Here is a 26,921-nt window from a genome sequence, read left to right as displayed (position 1 = left end):
TTTTCTGCTTGTGCATTAAATCATGTTTTCGTTGTCTTACGGGCTTCTCATATTGTCATGTCGTCTCAGAAATTAAATATTTTCCATGTTTATTGAATTTCAACACCCAGGGTTCTGCATGTCAATATTTTCAAGAATCCCTATCTTTTTTGTCATTGATTGACATTGATTTAAATTGGTGCATTTTGGGTACCGTTTAATAAAGGTGGAAAGTTAGGAATAATGTCAAGATCATATCTTGGCATTACGCCAAATGGACTTGAGTCAATTTACAAATTTCAAAGGGAAGTAAAAACTTAACTACATCCCAAGCAAATCATTTTAAACATCTCATGTCACATTTGAAGATTTATATAAATCCTGGAAGTCAGTGCAATTAGGAGCGTAACCCGAAACTTGGCTAAAGATGAGAGGGGTTAAAATAAAAATAAAACATTTTTGTATATATTTAGAAGTCATATTTTATAATTCTTTTGACATTTTAAAAGTATAATTTAGATTTTTAGATATAAAACCGTCACCAGCGAAAAAAAAACACACCTATCATTGAGGGCAGGACCGTATCCACGATTTTTTCGGGGGGAGGGAGTTACAAGAGGAAACATTTCTGGGAGCTTCAAACCCCCTACCCCTTAGATACGGCCTTAACTGAGGGATAAACGATATAAACTGATATAGAATTGTTATCTGACTGGAAGTTTCCATCTATTTAAAAAATCCTCCATTACATTTAAATTCGATGAATCCTCATTGCACAGTTCAATTCGAGAAACAATTAGTTTTTAGATAATTTTCGAATTATCTATAGCAGATAGCTACATCACATTTCAGCATCCTAACAGCTGATTAACAAAGGGTTTCATAATACCCCTACTGTAATAAAGAGCGTGTCTGAAAATTTAGTCTTAGAGTTGGAGGGGTTAAGGTCAAAAACATTTAAAGTCTTTTGCTCCAGTTTGTTTACTTCTTTACTTGAATTTATTTAAACGACTTCGTCGAGCGAAAAAAAGGTAAAAAAAAGAAATAATTAATAATAATTAGAAATTATTAAATAAGGATTTTAAACTACTGAATTGTCGTATTTACACATTTCTTCTTTCATAAAAAAGGCTCATATTTATTAAAATGTAGAGTTTTTATAAGTATTTAGGACACGCTTCGTAAAAGGAACGTCCTCTGGGAGCAAGAGGGACATGAGCCGGACAGGCCCCTTCTGTGTAACCTCTGGAGTTACACGATGACAAAGAAAGTACATTTTAAAAAACCTTTTGAGACTTAAGATGTAATTCAGATTTCAATATACAAAAACTGTCAACATTGAAAAAATTCTTAAAAACGGGCCATAAACTTCATAAAGAAAATACAAAGCCGGCAAGACTCGGCCAAAATTTTATTTTCAATTCACAATTAACTACATTGTTCTTACACTTTCTCTTCCTCTGTCAGGCACAACACTTAGCACAACATGATAAAGACGGTAACTCCAAAACAATCACAGTGAAATAATATTTGTGCGAAACAAGTATAAATATAGCAAACACTTCGACAAATCAATATTTAAAAAACACGTTACATGAAAAACCATTAAAGGAAATGTTTGTACTTCAACTCCAACATCTGAAAAAAAGAAGGCAAGTTAATTTGGATATAAATTAGTTTTCCCTTAGTAACCAATCAAGCACTTCGAGGTGACGAACTGTAAGTAAGGAGCCACCCGGGTCAATAGTAAACGAAACACTAAAAACGAAATTTTGATACCAGTAGATACATCAAAAGAATTGGATTTTTATGCCGATTTTAATACACAAGTTTCATCAAGTGTAGTCCTACTCATCGAAAGTTACGAACCTGAGAAATTTTTCTCTTATTTTTGAAAAAAGGGGAAACACCCCCCCAAAAGTCATAGAATCTTAATTGAAATCACACCATCTGATTCATCTATCAGAGAACCTTACTGTAGAGGTTTCAAGGTCCTATCCGCAAAAATGTGGAATTTTGTTGTTTTTCTTTTTCACAATATGATCACGGATCCGTGTTTATTTGTTTTTTTTTTCAAGGGGTATCGTATCGACCCAGTGGTCCTTGAAAGCTGCAAGAGGGATCATTCGAACATTAAAAGTTCTAGTGCGCTTTTTAAGTGACCAAAAAAAATTGGAGGGCAACTAGGCCCCCTTCAACGCTCTTTTTCCCAAAGTCACTGGATCAAGATTTTGAGACAGCCATTTTGTTCAGCATAGTCGAAACACCTAATTACTATGTCTTTGAGGACTACTTAATCCCTCACAGTCCCCTGAGGAAGGGATGCAAGTTATTAAGTTATTTAGTATTAGTTACTGGGAACTATACAAACGTTTTCAGGGGGGATTTTTTCTAGTGGGGGGTCGGGGGAGACGGTTACATGGGAGGATCTTTCCATGGAGGAATTTTTCACGGGAGAAGAGAATTTTCCATGAAGGGGGCGGTGGATTTCCCAGCATCATTTAAAAAAAGATCAGAAATAAAATTAAAAAAAAAACAAGTTTTTTCAACTGAAAGTAAAGAGCAACATTAAAACTTAAAACGAACAGAAATTATTACGGATTTAAGTGGGTTCAACCCCTTGTCAATACTTCGCTCTTTACACCAAAGTTTTTATGTATTTCCAATAGGAAATACATAATTTATATAATGAGTCATTGTTTATTTGCGACAGCCCAACAATCTTACCCTCAGTTTTCACAGTCATGTCCCATATGCGTTTTGCAGTGATTCTATTGCATATTGATGCATTATTTTTGATGTTTAGAAACAACAATCTTAAACTGATTATTTTCAAAATGCGTAAGAAAATCCTTATAAGGAGAATAATAATCTTTACATGATAATTAAATAAATAAAAACTAATTTTTTTAGCTGAAAGTAAGGAGCGACATTAAAACTTAAAACGAACAGAAATTAATCCGTATATGAAATGAGTTGTCCCCTCCGCAATCCCTCGCTCTTTACGCTAAATCTTTTAATTGTTTTAAAAAGTAGAATTGTGGCAGAGTCAAACTTTAGCGTAAAGAGCGAGGGATTGCGGAGGGGACAACTCATTTCATATACGGATTAATTTCTGTTCGTTTTAAGTTTTAATGTCGCTCCTTACTTTCGGCTAAAAAAATTAGTTTTTTTTTTATTTAATTTCTGAACGTTTTTGAATTAATGCATGTTTGGTTTTGGCTCTCCGCACATAAATTATTAAAATGAAATTTGTATATTAATTCTTTTTTTGGCTAAATGGCTTTCTCTTAGTTTTGATCAGACGATATTGAGAAATAAGGGGTGGAGAAGGAGGCCTAGTTGCCCTCCAATTTTTCGGTTACTTAAAAAGGCAACTAGAACTTTTAATTTTTAACGAACGTTTTTATTAGTAAAAAATATACGTAACTTAAGAATTAACTTACATAACAAACTTTCATAACCTTATATTTTTATTATGTATACGAGGGGGTTTGTACCCTCGTTAATACCTCGCTCTTTACACTAAATCCTAAGTTTTGTCCCAATTCTTTAAGAATGACCCCTGAATCAGAAATGCCGTAGAATAAATAGTTGGAATTACTAAAAATACTTTAGCATAAAGAGCAAGGTATTTATCTCCTCCTAAATACCTCGCTCTTTATGCTAAAGTATTTTTAGAACCCCTCGTATGCGTAATAATCTCTGTTCGTTTTAAGTTTCAATGCTACTTCTTCCTTTCATTTGAAAAAACGTTTTCATGTTTATTTTTCATTGTTTTCTTATAGTAATGCTAGAAAATCCTGCGCCCTTGTCATTGAATTTTTCTTCCCCCATGACAGATTCCTCCAAGGAAAGATCCTCCAACATAGCCCCCTCTCCTCAGCCCCACCCCCAAACAAAATAAAATCCCCCTGAAAACGTCTGTACACTTCCCAATAACCATTACTATATGTAAACACTGGTCAAAGTTTGTAACTTGCAGCCCCTCCCCCAGGGATTGTAGGGGAGTAAGTCATCCCCAAAGACATAGTTATTATGGTTCTCGACTATGTTGAACAAAATGGCTATCTCAAAATTTTGATCCGTTGACTTTGGGAAAAAAATGAGCGTGGGAGGGGGCCTAGATGGCCTCCAATTTTTTGGTCACTTAAAAAGGGCACTAGAACTTTTCATTTCCCTTAGAATGAGCCCTCTTGCGACATTCTAGGACCACTTGGTCGATACGATGACCCATGAAAAAAAAAAAAAATAAATAAATAAATAAACACGCACCCGTGATTTGTCTTCTGGCAAAAAATACAAAATTCCACATTTTTGTAGATAGGAGCTTGAAACTTCTACAGTAGGGTTCTCTGATACGCTGAATCTGATGGTGTCATTTTCGTTAAGATCCTACGACTTTTAGGGGGTGTTTCCCCCTATTTTCCTAAATAAGGCAAATTTTCTCAGGCTCGTAACTTTTGATGAGTAAGACTAAACTTGATGAAACTTATATATTTAAAATCATCATTAAAATGCGATTCTTTTGATGCAGCTATTGATATCAAAATTCAATTTTTTAGAGTTTTGGTTACTATTGAGCCGGGTCGCTTGAAACCTATGCAGTAGGGTTTTCTGATATGCTGAATATAACGAAGTAATTTTCATTGAGATCGCTTGACTTTTTTAGGGTGTTTCAAAATTTTCAAAAATTAGGCGAATTTTCTTTGGCTCGTAGCTTTTGATGAGTAACATTAAACTTAGTGATTTAAATATATCTAGAATCAGCATAAAAAGCCAATTCTTTTGATGCATTAATTTTTATCAAAATTTGTCTTTTTTAATTTCGGTTACTATAGTAAAGAACTGTTTAACATTGACTTTTTTTTAAATCAACAGCTGTGACTACAATTTGATTCACGAATAGCAAAATGGATAAAAATCTAGTAAACAATAATCAAATTTACTATCTTTCAACATCGTAACCTTAAGGTGACTATACACGATGATTAATGAACAAATCGATCTTTAAGACCTTTACAGCTGAGCTTCTGTGCTTGCTTCGCACCAAAGGTTCTGACCTTTATTGGAGTTTCAACAAAACATCATGATTATCGAAATTTGTGAACATTCCTAGTTTCATAATAGCAAAGGTGCTTAGGGGGATACCTAAGCAACTTCTCGCGTACAGCAATTTAAAAGCATGACAAATCACTAGGCAACCAGTCCTTACTATTAAGAGGTTCAGGCTGAATTTCAGATAACAAATACAAAATTTGCTATTCAAACAATGAAGAAGATAATTCAATGATGAAATTTTAATTCAAAAGAAAACCAATGAAAATATTTTATATACATATCTAATAGCCGTCTTTAGCAACAGTGGTACCAATTGGGGGGGACACTTGCCCTCTAGATTTTTGTTGTTCCGCCAATATTTTTAAAAATGCGATTTTTTTTTAATTTTCATAGAAAAAAAACGAAAAATATTTGTCCACTCCCCCCTAGATTAAAAAAATTCCTCTCCAATGTTTTCAGGGATTTGCGCGAGTACTCAGCAAAACAAAAAAGACGAATAAAAATAAAATTCAACTCATGATAAAAACGACAAAATCCTCACTCAAGTATGAAAAAAGAAAAAGAAACTATTCACATATTGGCCGATTAACATACAAATCAATCTTGTTTATTTTATCTTCCTGTCATTGAATACACTGGCCTAGGAGCACCAATTGGGGGAGGAGAGGAACTGCCCCTCCAATAGATTTTAAAGATACCCTTTTCTGGCAGTTTTAGTTTGAAAATCAACACGATGCTGGCCTACTGTATATTCCGTAAATTGGCAAGTCAATTGGCAAGTACCCCACGTCTACCGTTTGGTTTCGGGTGAAGTATATTGATTTTTTATGTAAATTGTTGTAAAGGTCAAATAAATACATCAATATATCAAAATCTTGGGATCTTCTTAAATTCTACTTTTGAAAAAGAAGTTGACAGCCCCTTAAGTAGTTACAACTTAGGGGCATTTTATACTTTACTAATCAACTCGGTTTAATCCCCTTGCACCTGCTGCTATTGAATGAGTCCCCGCACGAGCTTATACAGGTAGAAACTGGGTAGGATCTTCTACCCTCAACCCGGGCGGACAAACGATGACAAAAAATGTCCTTGGGATTTTCAAGTCAAATTTAAACCACAGTACATTTATTTTAGGCATATTACACTATACCTTATACTCAAAAGCCGCGAACGTAATTACACTGGATATATAGTATGTGTATTATTCATTGTACAAAAGATGTAATAATACGTCGGCGATTTGCAAAGAAGGAATAATAATGAAGCGTAGTCAGTATTTTTGACTATACTGTAATCTCTGAGCAATTAAAATTAAAAACACTGAATCTGGTTATATGGCTTGATAAACAAGAGTTCAATACAGTAAATACAGGCTATCTTAATATGGCTCAATACGGCAATGACATGGCTAGTACAGAGTCTTTTTTAAGAGGCAAGATAGACTAGTCACAAGGCATGATAAACTAGTCACGTATGTGAGAGAGGACTCCCAGCCTAGCCCTTAAACTTAAAAAATCCTTAAATCCCTTAAAAGTTCCTTAAATCCCTTATAGTTCTTAAAACCTTTTTTTTTTACAATTTCACTTGTTTTTTTCTTTTCTTTATCTGAGCCCCCCCCCCCTCTGAAAAAATATGAATCTGGTTTTATGGTTTGACAAACAAGAGTTCAATACAGCAAATACATGCTATGTTAATACTTTAAATCCCTTAAAACGTTATAGTTCCTTAAATCCCTTAAAAGTTCATTAAATCCCTTAAGGTTCTTAAAACTTTTTTTTTTACAACTTCACTTGATTTTTTCTCTTCTTTATCTGGCCCACCCCCTTCTGAAAAAAACCATGTTTATGTACCTTAATCTATATGGACATTATTGATCACAGCTGAACACAATTACAACTTTAGGTGAGGTATTAGAGGATGCCCATGGAAACAACCAAGCTAAAATACATAAGAACTTACAGTTTGGGGCAATCTTCTGAAGTTTGTCTGGAGAGGGGCCCCCCGAAGTGATCCTAAGAGATTGTTTCCTTGGTTCCGCTGTAATGCGACCCGCCCCATCTTAACCCTGCTCAACTCAACCTTGATTTAATTCAACCCCTGTTCAGCTAAATTCAACTTAACTCAACCCTATATCATGACTCCATTCAACGCATCCTCCATCCCACAGCCCCAATCATCCCTGATTAAATAAAACTTCAATTTAAATCAACCCTAGTTAAAAAAGTAATATAACAGAGCAATATATCCCTTGTTGCAAGGAGTGGCGGATCCAGGGGCTGGGGCTCCCGCCCTCCCAAGATTTTTCCGGTGCCCTTTATCAGCTTTTTCTTTGTTGCCCTTTTTTAACAAACTTGTCAATATGGTCAACTATTGGTGCCCTTGTCACATCCCCCCCCCCACACATATTTTGCTCTAGATCCGATAGGTGTCGGTACTCGGTTTTTCTTTTTCTTTTTTATGGATTTGAATAAGAGCACTATATTCAGTGTTTCATTTTGTTGCAGCATTCTTAACCCTTGAGCCAAACTATGTTTGATTAAATTTAGCCTATATCTGTTTAAATTAGGCTGAACTGATGCAAAACCTTTGATTACATGAAAGAAGGCTCCTCATATTTTTTATAACACTTTGTCTGCATTATTCAGCATTAGGGTGCTAGGCTTATTACCCCGGAAAAATGCTCCTCAGAGAATCCCCCTTGACAATCCCCTCATACGTATAATTGAGCAACAACAGAGAAAGCAAGACAAATAAAAATAATGAATTTTGGGATATTCTACCTATAATGAAAAAAATAGGCAGATTTTTTTTTAGTTTTTATAATTGCAACTGAAGTTTCAAAGGGTATTATAATTATTCTCTTGATACAATTTTCACTAAAAGACTGTTCCAGACGAAATGTCACTGATCTTAACGTGCCTTTAATATTCACAGGGTGGTCAATTTATACCCGGAGGCAAAAAAGGTTGCCAGCCCCCTGTGTCCTAAAGTATTTATTTCTGCATTTCATATTATTTTAATCCTTTTTGTTCGTGTTTCTGGGGATTGATCTGTCATAACAGGTTAAAATAATGTTTAACGAAAGGGGTAGTGGGGATGATGTCAGTGGCAAACTTATTAGAAATTTCGAAGTTTTTTTTCAAACAAAATAGGTATTTCAAAATTTCGATTTGATGTCATAGGAGTTAGGAGTATCGGATAACAGAAAAAGAACCGAAAGGAGGGTGATTACCCTCCACTAGCTTTTGGTCTTTAAAAACGGCACTAGAACTTTCAATATCCAATCGAATAAACCCCCTCTCAAATTCCTATCTTATTTGAAGTGGGTGGAAAAACTTTTAGGGACATTTCTGGTATTTTCAGGACGGAATTTTGAGGGGAAGCAATATTTTTGATTATTTTCCTTCTGCAACGGGGTCCCCTTAGCGCAAGGTTTTATATATGTTTCATCCCAATAAAAAAGCTCGAGTCTTTTTGAGGGCCCTCTTTGTCAGGGGAGGGACCAATTTTAAAGGGACTAATCCTTTGAATATTTTTTTTGTAAATTAGCTCCCTAGGCCCAAGGACTTACGACTATAAGTTTCAAACAGACCAGAGAAAACAGTATTGCAGAAACACACACACATGCCAAAAAAAAGGAAGAAATAAATACTGTAGGATATTCTACACTACATATTCTGCCTTTTTTTGGAATATATGAAGATTATTCCAAAATTCCTTTTTTTTCATTATTATTTTAAATTCTTATCCTTTCTTTGTGGCTGCTCAATCAATCAATCAATTTATTCAACCAATAAATTCACAAAACAAGAAAAAAACATTTCAAAATAGATTTCAGAGAAAGGCTCTATGGCCAGGAAAAAACAGGAGAGTAACAAAAATGAAGCAAATATATTAAAAAAACATTTTAAATATAATACAGACACACCTTTAAGAGACTCAGCACAAGAGGAAAAAAACGCAAGAATAAAACAAAATCAAACCCTCCTCAGAATACACGAAAATAAAAAATTAGACACAGGACTATCGCGTGAAATATAATCACTTCCAATTGTATATTTGAAACCAAACAATGATATGATGAGAAGTCAAACATCCCTCACAACAAAAAGTTACAACCCAGCCCAGTAGTCCGTCCAATTAGAAAAAAAAAACAGAAAAAAAGAGAAAAAAATCTTTTTTTGAAAAAAAAAAATTATATAGGGTGAATTTTCGTCAGTAAGGAGTTATCTGCGAGGGAGTAAGCTACACCCCTCAAATTTCAGCCAGAATCAAACCATTTGAAATTTTTTATCCAGTTTTGATGACTTAGTTTTATCGTGCCGAAACATAATGTAAGAATAGTTACCTAGTTTTAGAAAATATACTTAACACATTGACACGTTGTCAGGAGAAATGGAACAAAGTTTAGTAACGAAAGAAAAGACAGACCACTATTCGTAATAATAAATAAATAAATAATTAAAAGTGTGGCATAAGCCATTTCTGTAACTTTTCAGGAGAACCAAAAACCAGAAAAGTTTGTCGGCCCTGATCGCTCTGAAGGATGAAACTAACGGAGATAAAGGGAACATATTCTAAACCAAAATTTTACGCTCTTTTTAGTGGCAAAAATAAAATTTAAATATTCCGAGCGAATTCAAAACTATTCCATTTTATAGCGTACGCCTCCTTTCTTCTATAGATAAGTTATCCTCTTCTGTCAAATTTTTTCCAAGTGAAATCAAAATTAATCCATTTTTGGCATATTTTACTTGACAACAAAGAAGACAAATGCGATTATAGCTCCACAAGACAATCCTCTTCTGTTAAAACTGGCGCATGTATTTTTTTTTTATCTTCGTAACGGTACAAAATAAGACAGTTCTGACTACATTATTCGATTCCTCGTACTGAGTTTACCCACGACACATAAATGACTCATTTTCGACCAAAATGGCATATGTTTCCTTTGTTGCCCTTTTAATCATCACAATCAATTTGTTGCCCTTTTAATCATCACAGCCAACATGGTGTCGCAGTAATCCCTAAACATAAACACTGTCTATATGAAACGAACAGTTATTGAATAGAACAGACAAAATACATAGAATTACCAACGGTCATACACTGTTGCATAGTTGCAAACCAGCAACCAGGGGGAGGCGGTTATTTTATCTTTCTGCGTAAATTATATAAATTACAAAAGTAGTATAATATAAATGAGATATAATATTACTTACCGGAAATAAATCTGAATGTGTACCATCTCATCTAAAAGCGAAACTTGGCAAGATAATAAAAATTGGTAATAGACTGATCACTATTTTAGATCCAGAACTGGACTGAGGTATTTTCTCATCTCTTTCTTTCTTTTCAAATTCTGTCTTTTTAGGCACTTTAGTCCGATCTGAGGGTTTTTCTGTTGCTTTTTGAACTTCTTTGAGGATTGTCGGTGGAAATGTTTTAGGCGTAACGGGAATGAGATCTCTGACTGATATCGTGGTGGTTGAATGCTTTTTCTTGAAACATAACCCTGCCATATTTTCTCTAATCTCTACACAATCATAGTCTTCAGTCCCGTCGCATCGACAAGTCCACAAGTTTTCAGATTTTTCCTGCTTACGAAGGATATTAATTGAATTTTTACATTTTCCAGTACATTTTCGTCCATCAAACATGGCTCTGCAATACCGATTATAAAAGTCTAATGCTGTTTGACATTCAGCATCTGCTAAACAGAGGTAGGTGGCAACGTTGCAAGACATTGCAGCCGTACTGCGCATGGCCGCTTGAACGAGCGGTCGGCACACATCAATCCGCTCCTTTTGGATTTCACAGTATGTATCGTTGCATTTGCACTAAAAAAGAAGTTTATAAATCCTAAATTGCTAGATATAGTGGCACTAAAAAAATGTTATTCTCTGCTCTAAAATCTATGTGTTGTAACCGCACTTTTGATTTACCACGCCGCGTCTTTGTAGCTCAAGCGCATATGGCTTTTAGGCTAGGCAAAAACAATCGGAAAAATTATTAGAGTTGGATTTCCGGCGACTTTATTAAAAGAACAAACAATTTTCAAAAAAAATTTAGATAATTCATATTTTTGGATATTATGATATTATGATATGTATTATATAACAATGTCTTGATTGCCATTTTTTTTATTTATTTCGTTTAACAATTTTATTGGATTATTCCTAATTTTACAGGATTCAAGCTGAAATTCCTCTAAGTGATAATTAATCTGCTTTTTTTCGAGAACTGCTTTGAGTCAAAATTCGGTCTGCACAGAATTGAAGTTGGTTAATTTGAGAAAATCTTTGCATGCAAGGGTGCCACTATGGGGTGAGAGACGGTGTTCAATTTCCCTCATAGATTCTCAAAACAATCTTTTTTGGTATTTTCATGATAAATACTTTTTTGGTTTGTCTTCATAAGAGAAGACAAAAATTCTTGTCCTACCTCCAAAAAAAATTCTTGAATTGGCACCCTTGTCAGCAAGTTAAGTTAGCTGTTGAAAAAAGTTTTCCTTACCCTCTCCTACATTTAAATTACATAAAAGACAAGCACGCAATAGTTTAGGGTAGGCTACAAAAAGGAACAAATCGCTAAATATAAGGTGGCGTTGAAGACTTTTCTTTTCGACACTAGCGCCAGTTTCAATCCTTTACGTTTCTCATGTTACAATGTTTGGCTTTTAGCGGCAAAGAATAAAATAGAACCAAAAAAAGCTCACGTTATAAGACTTTAAAGTCAATACCGAAATCACAAGTCATCGTATTTAGAAAAATGGTATAAATGAAAATTGTAAGAGATGTTGTAAAAAAGTGTCCTGGCGGAAATGGCATTTAGCCGTAAAAGTTCAAACTTAAATAGCGTGACGTTTCAGAATGAAAACCCTTTTTTTTTTCATGGTACCTGAAAATTAGAGAGAAAACAAACAATGGTTCGTGAAGAATGTTTAATATTTTCAAGAAGAAACATATTCAGCTCTTTTAATTGTAGAGTTCACGAGTTCAGCAAATATGATGTAAAAGAAAGGTTATAACAAGAGTGTTTTTACGGTTTTTTTTCTCACATCTCAAACGATAATTATGAAGGGCTTAATAAGTGAACCAGAACAAAAAATTACCCGGAATTTCAGGACCAATTATTCTGTCAGAAATGATATATGTCGCCTGGGTTTCCAAACTTGCAAGCAGTCACAAGATTTTAACACGATGTTTTATTTTTCATTTGCATTTTGTATTTTTCTAGTATACTGACTTAACATACATGCAACGTTTAAATTCAATAGGAGGCTGATTATGTCCAACTGACAAGGGTGGGGCAACATTTCTTGTTTTTTAAAAAGGCATTAAGTTATTTGAATATCTTATCGCTGACAACAAGACAACTTTTTTCAAGTCAAGCCCAAGGGTATGGTGTTAAAAGACGCTTAAAAACATTTTTTACTGGAATGGAAATCTATTTTTATCATCGAAATCATTCACAATATGTATACGTAGTTGCAGGCACTGGTGGGGGGAATACTTGGGTCCAAGTCTCCTTGAAAGCTAAGATTATTACGATTTCACTAAAATTGCTTTTATTGCCCATATTAGTACCGATTTGTGGTGTCCATTTGTTTTTAACTTTGCTTGATCTACAGCTAGTAGTAGTATCAACAAGTAGTTGTGCCAATAGTCTTATAATGTGTTAAAGGTAATTATTTGGTAAAAAAAAAAAGGAGAAAAACAAAATAAAAACGAAGAAGAAAATAAATATTTTCCTGCTTTAGCAATTGAGATAAATAAGCCCTTGAATAAGGTCTTGACCTTAGTCACATGTCCAATCACCTAGGACAAAGCAGTATAACCCAACAGTCAACCAAATATAAGTGTCCCAATTCGTGCCAAATTATCATTAGTAAATGTAAGTCGTCATAAAATTGCAAGCAAAAGTACCTCAAATCTAATCTAATATTCCCAAGTGATCACCTCCCATCAGGGCTCCTCAGAGGAATAAACACTTGCCTATATAAGTTCCTGCGCCTATAAAAGAATTGCGAAAATGTTCTAAAAAAAGAAAAAAAATTCTCGGATCGGTGATTGGAATATCTTAGGGATTTGCTATCAAACAGGTCGTGGTAACGAGCTGTAAGTAAGAAGCGACCCGGCACAACAGTAATCAAAAGAATCGGATTTTAATACTGATTTCTAATATATAAGTTTCATCAAATTTAGTCTTACCAATCAAAGGATGCAAGCCTGATACAACTTGCCATTTTCGAAAAAATGGGAAACACCCTCTAAAACTCATAGAATCTTAATGAAAATCACACCATCAGATTCAGCGTATCAGAGAACCATGCTGTAGAGGTTTCAAGCTTGTATATGCAAAATTGTGTAATTTTGTATTTTTTTTCCAGAAGAAAGATTACGGATGCGTGTTTATTTGCTGTTTTTTTTCCTTGGGGTTGATCGCATCGACCCAGTGGTTCTAGAATACCGTGAGAGGGCTCAATTGAACGGAAATTAAAAGTTCTAGTGTCCTTTTTAAGTGACCAAAAATATTGGAGGGGATCTAGGCCCCCTTCAACGCTCATTTTTCCCAAAGTTATCCGATCAAATTTTGAGATATCCATTTTGTTCAGCATAGTCGATAAGTCTAATATCCATGTCTTTAGGATGACTTAATCCCCCAAAGTCCCCGGAAGATGGGCTGCAAGTTATGAACTTTGCCCATTGTCTAAATATAGTAATGTTTTCACTCATTACATTTAAGTTGTTTAAGTACTTTCAAGGAGCTATTTATTCTAATTAAACGACCTTTATGATTCCCGGGTCATTAAGGAACTGGAACAAAATTCGAATTTTAGCGTAAATAGCGAGGTATTGAAAAGGGGAAGAGCCCCCCTCATATACGTAATAATTTCTGTTCATTTTAAGTTTTGATGTTGCTCCTTACTTTGAGTAGAAAAAAACTTGTTTTTTAATTAGTTCTTAAAAAGCACGATATTCAGGGGTGACATATGATGTATCAATAGTCAGCGTGAATTTGTATCTCTGTCCCCCCCCCCTGATATTTCGGATCTGCATCCGAAATATACCAAAATACGATGAAAATATAATACTTCAGTAATAAAATTTTGTAATACTACAACAGAGAATTATGGAAAGCAGGCCGCCCAGAACACATTATATTAAATACCTAACCTAATATAACCTAACCAAATACCAACTCTATATATTAGATTAAATAAAAAAAACAAGTTTTTTTAAATGAAAGTAAGGAGCGACATTAAAACTTAAAACGAACAGAAATTACTCCGTATATGAAAGGGGCTTTTCTTCCTCAACGCCCCGCTCTTTACGCTAAAGTTTGACTCTTTCTCTTAGCTCTACTTTTTTAAAAAGGAAAAAACTTTAGCGTAAAGAGCGGGGCGTTGAGGAAGAAAAGCCCCTTTCATATACGGAGTAATTTCTGTTCGTTTTAAGTTTTAATGTCGCTCCTTACTTTCAGTTAAAAAAACTTGTTTTTTTTATTTAATTTCTGGACGTTTTTTATTCATGCATGTTTTGATCTTGGCTCTCCGCACATAAATAATTAAAACGAAATTTGCATATTAATTTTCTTTTTGGCTAAATGGCTTTCTCATAGTTTTAATCGGAAGATTTTGATAAAAAAGGAGAGAGAAGGAATGGATCTCATGGATCTCAACTTCATTGACTGTATACTGGATCAGTTCAGTATTAGTTGTTTTTTTTTTTTTTTTGTTTTTTTTTTTTTACAAAAATTTTGTTTCTGATTCTGGTTTTAATAGATTAGAAAACATTTAGTCTGTGAAATCGTCCTTTTTTATCTCCTTTTTATCAAAAAGAAAACATTACCGAGCTTTGCTTTTATTAGCTATTTTTTAAATTGTTAAATTTTTTTTCTTAGTTTTTAATATTTAAAAAGTTATTTCCTAGCATAAATTACTACCTAGTGAAAATGCTCTTTTACAAAATGTATTTGTAAAAAAATCCCCCTGAAAACGTCCGTACACTTCCCAGTAACCATTACTATATGTAAACACAGGTCAAAGTTTGTAACTCGCAACCCCTCCCAGGGAGACTGCGGGGTAGTAAGTCGTCCCCAAAGACATAGTTATCAGGTTTTTTGACTATGGTGAATAAAATGGCTATCTCAGAATTTTGATCCGGTGACTTTTGGGAAAAAATGAGCGTGGGAGGGGGCCTAGGTGCCTTCCAATTTTTTTTGTCACTTAAAAAGGGCACTAGAACTTTTAATTTCCGTTAGAATGGGCCCTCTCGCGACATTCTAGGACGACTGGGTCGATACGATCACCCCTGGAAAAAAAAAAATAAATAAACACGCATCCGTGATTTGTCTTCTGGCAAAAAATGCGAAATTCCACATTTTTGTAGATAGGAGCTTGAAACTTCTACAACAAGGTTCTCTGATACGCTGAATCTGACGGTGTGATTTTCGTTAAGATTGTATGACTCTTAGGGGATGTTTCCCCTATTTTCTAAAATGAGGCAAATTTTCTCAGGCTCGTAACTTTTGATAGGTCAAATTAATCTTGATGAAAGTTATATATTTGAAATCAGCATTAAAATGCGATTTTTTTGATGTAGCTATTGGTATCAAAATTCCATTTTTTAGAGTTTTGGTTACTATTGAGCCGGGTCGCTCCTTACTACAGTTCGTTACCACGAACTGTTTGATATTTAATTAAAAACTAACAACGACGTAGTTTTTCCACTGAGCCTCAGCTAGTTGTCTCTAAATACAGAAAGCTAAACCGGTTTTTTCTCATATCTTACATATCAAAATTCTTGAGTATTTTAGTCCTTCCTCCTCCGATTCTAAACTACCTCACAAGTTTCAACATTTTCATGTGAATACCTACAAATGTGTTTAAGCATATCGAATAAGCGCAATTCTCTTCCTCGCTCAGAGAGGAAAAAACATTTTGAGCTAATTTCCAAATCTTTTAGATATGAATTTCATAACAGAAAGGTATCCATCTGAACTCTATTCTGTACTCATCATATGAAGTAAGCGCAATACTCACCCTCGCTCAGAATAGAAAAGAAAACATATTTAGAAACAACTTCCAAATCTTCAGGGTAGAAATTTCCCATACATGGTTGCAGGAAATGACAGAAAAATAGACAGAATACCCCTATTGAAACTTGAAACTTTTCTGTTTTGTTCATTCACAAAACAAATTCTTGAAGTTGAACTTTTTCACAGGTTATATGAGGGACTATCAAGGACCAAGCTTATATTATAGCAGCACGGAAACACACGCTCACTTTAGATGCCTACCAAGTCAACCAACATTTTTGTTAAAATTAAAATAGGACCTTAAAGAAAATTAGAAAGAGTAGTCTATTTCTCATTCTACAACAGTGATCGATATCATACCAGGAACAGAATCAGGATTGGGTTTCCAGGAAAGGAATGAACCAAGGAAAGGGCCTTTTTATTTGAGGATTTTACATATTTTGTTGGTTGTATCAACATTTTAGGACAACAGTAGAGTTCGAAATTTTACCCTTAAATGCACGCAATACAGCATGTGTGTATATGTTTTTGTCAGCATATGTGTAAAAAACCTCATTTCTTAGAACTAGGCAATTTTGTCACCAAAAAATTGGAAAGTGTCTATTGAGGTGGTTGAATGGCATGTTCTTTCCACGCCAAGCAAGAATTGCGTAGGAATTTGTTTCAGGAGTGAGCAAAACTTTAGAGAACAAAGTTCAAGGGCTCAGAGATTGAAAAACACCACAGCACCTTTTTAAAGAACACCTCCTTCGAGGCTTGACCTTCATCCCCAGTGAAGCAACACTCAACTAATTTGAAGCGAAAACTCATAATCAAACAGTTCGTGGTAACGAACTGTAGTAAGGAGCGACCCGGCTCAATAGTAAACGAAACTCTAAAAAACGGATTTTGATACTAATAGATACACCAAAAGAATCAGATTTTATGCTGATTTTAAATATATAAGTTTCATTAAATTTAGCCTTACTTATCAAAAGTTACGAGCCTGAGAAAAATTTACCTTGTTTTGGAAAACAGGGGAAAACACCCCCTAAAAGTTATAGGATCTTAACGAAAACCAAACCATTGTATTCAGCGTATCAGAGAACCCTCGTGTACAAGTTTCAAGCTTCTATCTACAAAAATGTGGAACTTAGTATTTTTTGCCAGAAGACCGATCACGGGTGCGTGTTTATTTGTTTGTTTGTTTTTTTTTTCCCAGGGGTGATCGTATCAACCAAGTGGTCCTAGAATTTCGGGGGAGAGCTCATTATAACAGATATTAAAAGTTATAGTGCCCCTTTAAAATACTCAAGAATTGGAGGGCACCTAGGCCCCCTCCCACGCTAATTTTTTCCCCAAAGTCAACGAATCACAATTTTGAGATAGCCATTTTGTTCAGCATAGTCGAAAAACACAACAACTATGTCTTTGGGGCTGACTTACTCCCCCCACAGTCCCCGGGGGAGGGGCTGCAAGTTACAAACTTTGACCAGCGTTTACATACAGTAATGGTTATTTTGTAGTGTACAGATCTTTTCAGGGGGATTTTTTGGTTGGGGAGGGGGGTTTAGGGGAGGGGACTACGTAGGATGATCTTCCCTTGGAGGAATTTGTCATGGGAGAAGATAAATTCCATTAAGGGGGTGCAGGATTTTCTAGCACTATTTAAAAAAAAAAAGAAAAAATAAATATGAAAAAGTTTTTTTTTCCACTGAAAGTAAGGACCAACATTAAAACTTAAAACGAACAGAGATTATTACGCATATGGGGGGTTCATCTCTTCCTAAGTACCTCGCTCTTTATGCTAAAGTATTTTTAGTAATTTCAACTATATATTCTTCAGCCTGTGTGATTCAGGGGTTAATCTTAAAGAATTGGGACAAAATTAAAGCTTTAGTGTAAAGAGCGAGGTATTAACGAGGGGACAAACCCCCTCAATTACATGATGAAAATATACGAATATAGAAGTTCGTTACGTAAGTTAATTTGTAAGTTAGCCTACGTATATTTTTTACTAATAAAAACGTTCGTTAAAAATTAAAAATTCTAGTTGCATTTTTAAGTAACCGAAAAATTGTAAAATTGTTAGAACATGCTTAGGTAAAGGATACCTCCTTTACCTAAGCATGTTCTAACGATTAAATCATAAATCAGTGTAAATTAGACTGTAAATTAAATCAGTGCTTTGCAAACAAAAATTTAAAAAAAACGCAGTCTTTTGGTGCTGAATTCTAAAAATGATAATTCGAGCTCTGAGGCAATCTCCATACATTCGGGATATTTTTTATTTCAAGCCAATAAGCTACTTGCACCGACTTGGGGTAATATCATCAAATCATGGGCAAATATAAGCTAGGAGCCAACAAATCGGAAAAGTAAGGTTAATAAAATATGGCTTATATAAGGCCGACTTAGAATAGTCTTGACTTATATTAGTAGTTGGCACTTAGTTACCGATCACGATTACTAATTTATTTCTGAAACCGGTCCAGCAAGAGTAAAAACTTGACCATTTAAACAAATTAGAACCTAAAAGCTATAAAGCTTTCTAAGAACTTTTTTAGGCGGCAAATTCAACATCACATGCTTCGAATCAATTTCCAGACATGCCCGTCTCACTTCAAAACAATTAAAAACAGATGTTGATTCCAATGGTTAATGTCTTTTCTTGAAGCAATGAATTCTCAAGGGCCTCGGCTAAATTCCCGCGAAGTCAAGATGACCCTTTGGGGGTTCTGAGAGGCGATTGTGGGAGGTGACCTTTTCCTATCCAATTACCAGAGGAGAATACTTTCCTTTTGAAAGACTAAATCTGAGATACAAGTGATGTCACAGTCGATTTAAAACACAGTCCATAAACAGGGGACCGAAAGGGGAGGAAATATTTCCCCAAAAACTGGTCTACAGGGCCCGAAAACCCTTGAAAATTTTGGGTATAAAAATAAAAATTTTAAAACATGAAAATTTCAGAAGCAATTTTTGTGACCCCCACAGCTGGATCTGTCTACCCAATTGGCGCTCCAGAGTGGCCCGTGACACACTGTGCTCAAAACGTAGATGTGTGTAAGTAAATTATGATAAACCAGTTAAATAGACAAATTTAAAACTAATTCACGAAAAATTTCTACACGCATTGCCTCTATAGCAAAACAGTTGATTAAAAAGTTACAATTTTTTTACAATAAACAATTCCTTGCAAAAAAAAAAAAAATCAACAGGCCTAGCAGTTGGAAAACATTAGGCTTATTATACATATATATATATATATATATATATATATATATATATATATATATATATATATATATATATATATATATATATATATATATATATAGGGGTTATAGCACACTCCTTATAATATAAGGGGAGGGCACAGCACACACGTTTTCGAAGTGCTGATACTTCAGGTCCTTACTTGACCACTGTCATGACCGTGGCTTCCAATTTCTATTTTGAGCCCGAAGACAGTGGCGGTTCTGGCCTCTCTTACGCCGTGGGCAAAACCTTGATTAGCCCCCCTCCCTGTCTTCCACAAAACTTCGGGGCCAAGTTTTAACAAATTTGAGCCCCTAAAGTTACTGCGCCGGGGCAAGTGCGTCTGTCCTCCCTAAAACCACCTCTGTCCGTAGACTTATCTCCCTACTCTTCAAAAACTTTATCAAGCGTGTAAAGACACCCTGTGTCTTGGCTATTCTACTTGTTGCATCTTAATTGCATCCACAATCTATAGCAATGATTCCACAGAAGTAAGAACAGCTAGTCACATGGTCATCATCATCATCATCATGGTCGATTTTCGTTGCTTAACATCACTTCTTGATTCTCATTTATTCCTGATCTAAGCCTAAGCAGCATAATCTTCATGACGTGAATTATAAATCAAATGGCACAATTTCAAGCTACCTTAAAGACGTTTTTGTTCGGAATACGCGTCAAATGTACCTTATATTAAGAGCTGAGAAAAAAAGAACGATAGAATACCCATACAGCCAATCATGTAAATTCTGCCCGGGAGATTCCCGATTCTATCAAGATTCTTTATGTATTTATACAAACAGTTGGAGTTAGTAATATAAGGACGTGGGCACAGCGTGCGATGTGGGCTATACTGAGGTTCTATTACTGTTCTCTTTTCAAAGTTATATCTATTTAAGGTGTATTCTGCACTCAGAGAAAAGACGCAAAGAGAGCGCTTAAAGTAGCGTTATTTGGTGCTCTACTATTTTTATGTCTCTTAGTATAGTTAATCAATTTTATGATAAATTTGTTGTAATAAGAATATGACTTTCCAGTAAACTGAAAGCAATAAACAAAAATAGGCCAGATCACAATTGCCTATGAAAGCAAATCAAGAATTACTCGTTTTGGCTGCCATAGGCTACACACAGAAAAAATAATAAAAAGCCTTTTTCTTTTTCTGCGTAATAAATTTGCAAAAAAAAAAAAAACATTCTTATATAATTCAAAATAGGGGTGTAACGATTCAAAAGGTGGCAACACAAAAATATGAGTTAATAAGGTGAACGGGAAAAAATATATTAAAAAACTTGGAAAGTCAAAAATAAACCTTATACTTCTGTTTTCTGAATGTTTTTAATGAATAAGAAAAGACGACGCGACGTATTTTTGTAAATTGAAAAAAACTTTTAAATAGCAAAACGCTCAGAACCAAACGCGATAGCCTACTGAAACACAGAATGGACCAATACATGGGTACCCAGAAAACTGTTTACTTGGGGAATGGGGATTAAACCTTGAGGGACAAAGGTGAAGATTGTTTCGACAAAAAAAACATTGAATTTTAAAAATACTTTGGCATTTTGAGCAGCTTATTATTATCAAAGTACCCATTTTAAGGATGTGACGCATAAACCACAACATAACAAAAATGACACAGAAAGCGTTTAGGATTACAACAGAACGTTCACTATTCGACAATATAGAACTCCTGGAATTCCTCAATATGTCCAACTCCCGGGGGCATGGGCAAGGCCGTATAAATGGGTAGAGGAGGGTTACCTGATTTAAGCCCCCCCTCCCCCCCAAAAAATGCCTGACTCGTACGAAAGTGATAAAAACTTACAAAAACATGTTTAATGCGTTTTGTAAAGTTTCTTTTGTACCCCCCCTCCCCGAACAAAAATCCTGATAACAGCCCAAGATGTGGGCCCCAATTTATGCAAATAACCCATTTTAAAACGTAAACTGTGTAGATAAATTTTAGCTTCTTAGATCAGTCCAAACCTAACCATATGTTACCGTTGAAGTCCAGAGCCAAAATTGAGACAAAGAGAAACCTAAAAGTATTAAAAGTGGAAAACAAAATCCTGTTGTACCACTTGTTGGATATATAAAAGGTCCCTTTCGCTAGCTACCCGTCTTTGACAAATCCTAGCATGGGGTCAAAAAGAGCAGTGGCTTATCTTAGTTTTTTTCTGTTTGGAAATTATTCTAGTGAAAGTAATTAAGCTGTAAAAGAACAAAGATACGAGTCAAAAGCTACAAATAGAATAGAATAAGGCACCTGGCGTTGAACTCTATAATAAAACTAAGAAGCCTTTTCATAATAATTGTGATTATCAGACACTACCGCAGAACAATGAAAGAAGTTGATTATCTACTGACGTTGCGGATCGTTTGTTCATCTGACATAAAAGTGTCAACCTGAAATAATAATTGATTCGCCTCTGCAGGTTTAAATCAACTTTCATTATTCCAGCTTTTGAACAATCACGAAGAGATATCTCGCTTGATGGCGTTCGTCATTTTGGCTTGCTTTTTATGACGATATTATCAAAAAAAATTTCTTATTCGAGAAAACAGAAAAGTCATCACAGACAACGGAATAGCGCGAAATTCCTAGAGTGACAAGTCTCTCATGTCTTTTTTAAAACTCATCATGCGGAGGGGATGATTGTTCAAACTTGGGGGAATGTTTACGTAACTACAAATTCTGAGCCTTGTGTCCATTTTAAGTGGCAAACCTGTTCAGAGGGTGATCAGCCCCTTTTCCAGCAAATCCCAAAATCTGAAAAACTACAAATCAGAAAAAAACAATTAATCCGTCTGAGCAGGTCCAGGCCAACTTTCATTATTCTAGTTTTTAAACAATGAAGGAAAAAGATATCTCGCTTGAAGGAGCTCCCCATTTTGGCTTGTTTTTGATGACAATTTTGCTATATAGTTATATTTCCTTTTATTTGAGAAATCAGAAGTCATCACAGTTCGACAAATTTCTGACAACTTTTTCAGAACTCATCAGACGGATGGGATGATCGCATAAAATTGGGGGAGTGGTTATTTGACAACAAATTCTGAGTTCTTGTGCCCAATTTAAGCGACAATCTACTCAGAAAGTACCCAACCCCTTTTCCATTGCCTTTGTGTCTGAGGTTGCCCCCTCCCCCGGCTCAAGTAGCATGGAATCAAAGTTTCAAATAGTTAGTTATTTGTTGAAATGAACAAAAGATCAAAATGTACCTCTGGAAGCAGCAAGATGCGTGCAGCCCCCACGCAAGGGCCCTTAATGATAAAATTTCCATTTTAGCAAAGGTGAAATCAGAATTGTGCAAAATTTCAAAATATGTACATAAATATGATTTCAGCGCAATTTCAACGGAGGCAATTTTTTTTAATGTATATACTAAAAAAAGTTCACATTTCAATGAGAATACCCCTCCTTAAAAGTCTTTTTCAAAATCTAGGGGGACAGAATCTAGGGGGACTAAATGATTGTTTATATTAGAACAGGTATATCCGCGAGAAAAAATAGGAAAACCCAACTTTCAGAGGGGGGGGGGTACAGACCCAACAACCATCACTATAAATGCTACTGAATTAATTCATTTCTTATGCATATCAATCAAATTAAGTCCCATAAGAGGAAAATGAATGACGGCTTCTCAAATGAAAACTACCAAATCCCTTAATTGGGACTTAAATCGAAATCCTAACTCCTTATTTGTCAATCTGAGCCAAAGATACGACTCCAGATTTGGGATACAACAAGGGTTCCATATAAATTACAAGAACCTTGTCATTAAAAAGGAGACAGAACATCTACAGCTGAGAAAATGACAGGTTTGACTGATCTACAGTTTGCAGAGGCAAGTTAAAAGCAATTCTTTATTACCGTAAATCACGAGTTTATATTGTAAATCTTGGCGACAAAATATTGATCGAGGGGTTTTCCAATTACTGTGCCAGGCCTAACGATATAAACCCTCGAACCATACTGTCTTTGTAAAACATTGGACCCCTGAGCAAAAGAAAGCACTGTGTGAGTGGGCCCATGCGTCTCATTGGTTTTGGCCTCCCTACTAAGATCGTCTATCATGTTCCAATAAGATACAGTTTGTTTTATTAGTTAATTTAATTCGTTTTGAACGTTAACTCAATGCAGGGAGGGCTTTAGGTCTATACCTCTTCAAAGTCACGAGATTCGTATGCCAGTTCCTTTAGTTTCTTTTTTTTTCGAGCAGTTCTTGCATTTCTTTCGAAGTTGTACCCCCTCCCCCCCAAAAGATATTATCCCTGGAACAAACTCCTGCTTACATACTCGTTTCCAATGAAGTTTTCTTAAAGAATAATATCAAATAGAACAGGCAGTTCTTAAGTTTTAACCCCTTCCTCCAGTGGCGTAATTTAGTCCCAATTATAGGGGGGGGGGCAAAGTTGGAACCAATTTTCCCAAATCAAGAGGAAATGACAGTCGAAAATGAGCCATATAGTACCATAAAGGCAAAGATATGCAAAAGAAAACTTATGCTTGAACTACACAAGCTTAATTTAGTTTTGACAATATCTTTTGCAGAAACTAAAGTTCAGCTGGGGGGGGGGGGCAAACTGGGGTCTTGGGGAGGACGAATAGGGTCTGAAAGGGGGCAGTTTCTCTCCTTCTCCCATAGCAAATTAATCTCCTGTCTTCCTCCTGTAATAAGCTTTGATGCATAGAAGAGGATGTGGCTTGTCTAATTTCAGATGTAAAAACGAAAGCAATGCAATAGAATAAGACAGAAATTCTTACCCTCATTAAAGCTTGTCCCTCCTCTGTTGAAGTTAAGGCGATAAGTGCATGTTGGCAAGCTTTGGAGCATTCACCACTGCCTCTACCCGTCATGACGTCAGCACAATGCACCAAGTAATTTTGCATTGCCATACCACAGCCACTTCTGAAAAGACACTTTGCTCTAACGTCCTGGCACATCTCAGACGAATCACTGACCACTTGGTATGCCACACTATGTGCTATTATACATGCGAAAGCTACTATCAAAGTAGACATTATGACGCCTGAAAATTTAAGAAACGGTAGATCAAAGCTGCTTTAATAGATCTGTAAGTGAAAATAATGGTAATGTATGTGCTTCAATAGATCCGCAATATATAAGTTATGAAAGCTTAAATATAATCTAGTGAATTAAAGAAAGTACGTGACACACACACACACACACACACACACACACACACACATATATATATATATATATATATATATATATATATATATATATATATATATATATATATATATATATATATATATATATATATATATATTTACGATAACAACTTAAGGTACAGACTGCCAAAAATCCAGAGGGAAGAGTACTTCCTCAAAGAAATGGCTGGATCTGGAACAAAGAAAAGCACAATTGGTTCCGATTATGTGGATCTTTTTTTCTAGAAATTTTCGAAATTTTTTCCAGGCTATCGAAAAAGAGGAAATAATCTAAATAAAAACTAACAAACTCGTTACAAAGTTTAACCTTGTCTTTCGGTTAGAAGCACCACCCATGGGCTCTGATAAGGGCGTTCATAATTTCTTCAGGAAGGTTTTCAAAATATGTTTTAAGAGGGGTGGAGTAAAGATTGAAACACGCTGTTTCCTTGTCAGAAAAATATTTGTTTCCCTTTTCCCCAATTTTATAGGACATATTTTTTTTTTACTATATCGAGAAAATGTCCCACTTCCCGAAAGGAAATTCACCGCGGTAGAATCGGGACAAACGCTTTGGACTAAATAGAGTTGGGGTAAAACCAATTCACAAAGATATATTATTCGTTAACTTCAGTGAGCTAAATAAGTCTATAAGCCAAGAGCTAATGAGTTTACACCTGTAATTGCATATCGATTCCTCTTTGCAGGTCTCCAAGGTTCCCTCGCTTTAGCTCATTCATTGAATTTTTTTTTTCTCACAAGATTTCATTCGAATGGAAAAAGGGTAAGTTAAAAACAAACAATTTGAGCAAAATCTCTGGATTTTTTAGCAATTTTTTGGTGTCAAATACACATTTTCACAAGATAAAATTCATTTGGGTACTTATGTATTATACCGCCAACCTTCAAGTTTACGCTGTGTAAAACTCAAAAACAAACTGGTTTTATCTGTCTGTATTAAGAAACAATTAGTTTACGCTCAGTGGAAAAAAATTGGCGGATGACAGAGTACATTGGAATTATATAATTTGTGCTATATATTTGTACGTTAGTGGGATGGGGCTTAGGCTATGTTACCACCCCCCCCCCCTTATTGTGCCAATATATAGCCCAAATTTGTTTCTAAGTTTTATATTTTCATCATGTTTTGGTAATTCTCATTAGGATTAATCTAACTAGGCGGAGAGGGTAAGGGTGACCGGGGGCTAGGGTGGGATTGGAAGGGCAGGTTGGGGGGAGAGGGATTTGATTATTGAAGAGTGGTGGAGACTAGATTCGTTATTATTTTTATTTCACTTATTTATTTATTTATCTATTTTTTTCATATATATATATATATATATATATATATATATATATATATATATATATATATATATATATATATATATATATATATATATATATATATATATATATATATATATATATATATATATATATATATATATATATATATATATATATATATATATATATCATGAAAAGAGAAATCACCAATGCAACAGCACAAACACAAAAAAAAGAGAGACAGAAGGAGAAAAGGAAGACTGTTTTCCTAAATTAGTGATTAATATAGACCAGCACTTGAATGAGGCCATAACCCTACTCATCCATACAATCACATAGGTCAAACAGCATAGCCACACACAATCAACCATAAAGAATAATCCATGGACAGGCAGTCATGTCGTCAATAAGTATAAGTCGTCATTTACCAAACAATAGAAAAAATAATATAGACAAATAATTTATTAGTGCTGTTTAATTTATTTATTTGTTTGTGAAGGTGGATTAAGTCGTAAGTGGTATCTTAAGTCGTAAATGGCCAAGAAAACTAGAATTCGAAGACTCCTTAATTTATGCTCAAACATACATCTAAATTTACTTGGACTGAACGAAATTACCCATCTTTTACAAGAACCTTATGCCCTTCACGGAAGCACTGTTAAAAGCAAAATATTCAAGAAACCTTTAGCAGCTCATCAGCTTATATTCTAGCCACTTACTTAAGAGGAGTCATGGGTTAAGACTTAAAGATTAACCAAAATGTATATAAGGGTCTTTGGGTCTGTACCCCGCAAACTTTGGAAATTAACCCTACAATTTCTTATCCTTTCCATGTTGATTCACCTTTTTTGTAGCTTTCAAATCCCCCCTTGAAAAATATGCCCTCCGCACGTGCCTTTAGTCAATAAGCTTAGAGAAAAGATTGACAATCCTAAATGTAGCACTTAAAGTTGTCTACTTTGTTTTCGTTTCCATGCATTTATTATTTTTTTATTATTATATTTATTATTAAAATTTATTTTTGTTTATTATGCATTTCTTCAAGGATTGATGTAAAGCAAAACATCAGAAGCTTAAGCTGCCAAACATCAGTGGCAAGTAATGTATTCCTGTGGCATTTCTT

General features: G+C 34.9%; 1 protein-coding gene across 3 annotated transcripts in view; it reads right to left on the bottom strand.

Annotated features, from left to right (window-relative positions):
* Positions 1-1,266: 1,266 nt before the first annotated feature.
* Positions 1,267-26,921, bottom strand: part of LOC136038231 (growth arrest-specific protein 1-like) — a 46,398-nt gene continuing 20,743 nt past the window's right edge. For all 3 annotated transcript variants that reach the window (XM_065721335.1, XM_065721336.1, XM_065721334.1), the window contains exons 2-4: positions 24,095-24,360; positions 10,263-10,880; positions 1,267-1,617 (exon numbers count right to left, since the gene is read on the bottom strand). In XM_065721335.1, the coding sequence (XP_065577407.1) occupies positions 10,290-10,880; positions 24,095-24,352 (849 nt within the window). In that variant the 5' untranslated portion in view covers positions 24,353-24,360 and the 3' untranslated portion in view covers positions 1,267-1,617; positions 10,263-10,289. The remainder of the gene's footprint in view (positions 1,618-10,262; positions 10,881-24,094; positions 24,361-26,921) is intronic.

This window comes from Artemia franciscana, chromosome 17 (genome assembly GCF_032884065.1).
Source record: "Artemia franciscana chromosome 17, ASM3288406v1, whole genome shotgun sequence".
Taxonomy (NCBI): Eukaryota; Metazoa; Arthropoda; class Branchiopoda; order Anostraca; family Artemiidae; genus Artemia; species Artemia franciscana.
This window is presented reverse-complemented; position numbering and strand designations above follow the sequence as displayed.